Genomic DNA, 3,550 nt, shown 5'->3' on the forward strand with positions numbered 1-3,550 from the left:
GTCACAAATTCACTTTAGACAGAATGAGGTTGACATTTACGTGAGAATGCTGAATAGCGGCTAGATACAGGAGTCAAAGAAGTCTGCACTAGAGCCATAAGCTTGGGTATCGTGGCATTCTGATGGCTACTTAAACTGTGGGCTTAGAAGAAAACACCTAGGAAGCAAGCAAGCCTAGAGACTGCATCTTGAGGAATCCTGATAGGAAGACGAGGACCCTACAAAGTAGAAAGAAGGAAAAGAGAGACTCCTGTCAGAAGGTCTTAGCCTTCCCAATCAGTAAAAAGGCAAAATCATTTCCAGAGAATAACGAAGGTTGAAAAAGGAAAAAAACAAAGTTGAGGCTATTAGGTTACCACGTCCTCACAAGTGAGAATAGAATCTAAAAGGGGTGGGGGTGGAGCAAGGGGAGAGAAAAGTAGACTTTCTGTTGTAGTCTGGAAGAACTAGGTCCAAAGGACTCAACAGTGAGCCTCTGATTCCCAGAAACTAAACAGACAGTAACAGTAGTCTGAAGTTAGGGAGGAAAGCAAAACAGAGAAGTAGTTTTACCAGGTCTAAATCTGACAGGATGGCTATATACAGAAGGAATCCTTTGATCATGTGCTGTATGAGCAGTTGAGCAATAAAACCAGATTTGAAGAATACAAATAATGTGGTTGGGCTAATTGCTGATAATGGGAAAACTACATGATGTAAATCTTTTCATTTCACCACTAACAACACACAAAACCAGTGGCAAGCTATTATTTACCAATGACTGCCAAAAACCACCCAAACAACCTGCAGATTTTGGGGATCCAGCCCCAAAGAATTTTGACATTTCTGTGCTTTGGAATCTTGGCTTTTAAAGTTTCTCAGATGATTCTCATGAATAGCCAAGTTTGAGAATCATTCCCTAAGCTTTAGAGGAACACTTCAAAAAGTGTGCCCTTTTTGTCATACTAGGGTTTGACACTGTAACATTATTAATAACAGGCCAGGTGTGGTGGTTCAGCCTGTAATCCCACACTTTGGGAGGCTGAGGCAAGAGGACTGCCTAAGTCTGAGGGTTTGAGACCAGTCTGGACAATTTGGTGAGACCTCGTCTCTACGATGTATCACAAAAAAAACCTAGCCAGGCATGGTGGCGTGCATCTGTAGTTCCAGCTACCTGGAAGGCTGAGGTGGAAGGATTGCCTAAGCCCAGCATGTTGAGGCTGCAGTATCCATTAGCGTGCCACACTCCAGCCTGGGTGACAAGAGTGAGACTCCAACTCAAAAACAAGCAAACAAGCATCTAAATCAGGAAGGGAACACTTCTTTAATAAACTGTGAGATTATGAAAAGATTTCTGTGTACAAGAGGGAAAAATAAATAAATAAAACCAGTAAAAAACATTAAAGGTAGAATAAACAGAATCCTGTTATTACTGTATGCTTATGTGAAGGCAATAAAACTATAAATTTAACATTTAGTCCTTTGAAAAATCATTTAGTTAAAATGCGGTCATCTTACCTGTTCTTTCTTCTAATTTAGCATACTTTGGAGTATTGCACATGTTACACTCTGATCTTCTGGCCCAATTCACATTACTGCAACTTTAGGAGTGAAAAATACCTAATTAATGTGCTATGATAAAATGCTAAACAAATAATAAGTTTTTAGACATTCTAGAATTTTAAAACAAAAACAAGAATGAAATCACTACCATAAAGAAATATTTGATAATGGGTAATGTAAAACAAAAAAATGTACACTGGATTAAAGAGAAAATATGGGTCCCTAAAACAGACTGAACTTTTAAGCAGAGAAGCAAAACCTATACAGTATGCAGAGTGCCTTTGTAATTCTGATAAATGACAAATTAAAACCATAGACTGTACATTCTTGAACCTGAAAATCCAAAATTCAAAACTTTCTGAACTATGACATTACATTCAAAAGAAATGCCCTCTAGACAATTTCAGATTTTCGCATTTGGGATGTTGAACCAAAATCTGAAAAAAAAACCCTGAAATCTAAAACTCTTCTGATCCCAAGCATTTAGTATAAGGGACACACCACCTGCATAGAGAGTCTGATGTCTTATGAAAAAAACAATCAATTTAAATAAAAGGGTCCATTAATTTCTCAGTTTCTGAATTCACCTCAAAGAAGAGTAAAGCTATACTCTCCAAATAATGTTAATTTCCTTTTTGAGGAATCAGTTTAAGCACTAAATTCCACACCAAATCAAATCCAGTGACCAATCCGTGTCTGGAATATTTTCCAATATAAATTTAGTATCTACGGGATCACAAATTTATGTTAGGCTCTTTCCTGATTCAGTCCTCTTTCATACATACAGAATCCATCTGCATAGAGAAAAGATGGAAGTCTGAAAAGTCAATACAGAATTAAATCTCAACCTGAAAATCAAGACTATTAAGAAACCTACCTACTTAGGAATAATTACTTATGGCACGCAACTTACACTTCTAACATTACTTTGTAAACAAGCAAAATGAATTTTGTGGTGCATTTCAAACTAATGATTGAGGCTAAAAATGTTTGGGGTGTTTCAATAGAAAGAAGCAAGCCTCAGTACTTTTAAGTACCCCCCACCTGTGGTTATCTCATGTACTATGGTATACATACTTAAACTATTAACAGCTAGTGTTACCATGAACAATGCAAAAAGATAATTTAAAATTTCGTTATATTTTGTACTTAAATGTGAGATACAGACCGAATAACAATCCACAGACCATTTATTTAAAAGGTTACTCGGCCTTGGCTCGTCAGCATGACTAACAGCAGCAATATCAACAAGTAGCGGCGGGACATGTCATTCTGGAAGCGTGCAGAAAAACGGGAAACACATACGTCTTGCACTGCCAGTCGTTGGCGCTAAAGAGGCCGCGGCTTTTCTCCGCAAGCGTCTTTCCTATCTCGGTGCCCCCAGCTTTCATCATCTTGGCCTCAGTTGTTTTCTCTGAAAACAGAGAAGCCACGCAACGTAAACCCGGGGAAAAAAGCAATGATCCGTGTACGCCATCCTAACAGAATCGCCCTTAGACACTTACCCCGACCACATCGATTACAGCTGGTTCTTCTAGCAAAGTTCACGTTTCCACATCTGGAAGAACAATAAGGAGCATTCATAAAGACTTCTTGTAAATGCGCGCAACTTAAAATGTCCACGCGTCTCCCCGACACACCGGGAACTCAGAACTTCTCGTCCACCGCAGCCGTGTGAACAGCAACGTCAACGCCCAAAACTCGAAATTCAGCAGAAGACGCAAGACTCGGAAATCCAGTTTAAAAACTAGGTCTAGAACCACAAACCCGAAGAAGGAATCCCACCTGCGCGATGCCGGGGAAGCCGCCCGGACCTGGGCCTGGAAGGCCGCGCCGCAGCGCGTCTCGCGAACGACCCCGGGATCCCCTCGCGCCGCCGGGCGCGGGGCCTGACGCCACACCCCTCACGGCCGGGGAGGCCGCGGGGAAGCCCTCGAGGCCCTCCAGAGGACCTCTCCGTCCGGGGAGGGCAAGTCGCACGCCGCCGGGCGACACGCAGGGCAGGACG

The 3,550-nt window shown here is 41.5% G+C and overlaps 1 protein-coding gene across 1 annotated transcript in view; it reads right to left on the reverse strand.

Moving 5' to 3' along the window:
* The window catches only part of ZRANB2 (zinc finger RANBP2-type containing 2), a 38,723-nt gene that overhangs the window by 12,913 nt on the left and 22,260 nt on the right, over positions 1-3,550 (reverse strand). Inside the window, exons 4-7 of the mRNA XM_021709918.1 lie at positions 3,328-3,445; positions 3,048-3,100; positions 2,848-2,956; positions 1,498-1,580 (exon numbers count right to left, since the gene is read on the reverse strand). Of these exons, the coding sequence (XP_021565593.1) occupies positions 1,498-1,580; positions 2,848-2,956; positions 3,048-3,100; positions 3,328-3,445 (363 nt within the window). The remainder of the gene's footprint in view (positions 1-1,497; positions 1,581-2,847; positions 2,957-3,047; positions 3,101-3,327; positions 3,446-3,550) is intronic.

Source organism: Carlito syrichta, unplaced genomic scaffold (genome assembly GCF_000164805.1).
Source record: "Carlito syrichta isolate Samal-C Ts95f unplaced genomic scaffold, Tarsius_syrichta-2.0.1 Scaffold287716, whole genome shotgun sequence".
Taxonomy (NCBI): domain Eukaryota; kingdom Metazoa; phylum Chordata; class Mammalia; order Primates; family Tarsiidae; genus Carlito; species Carlito syrichta.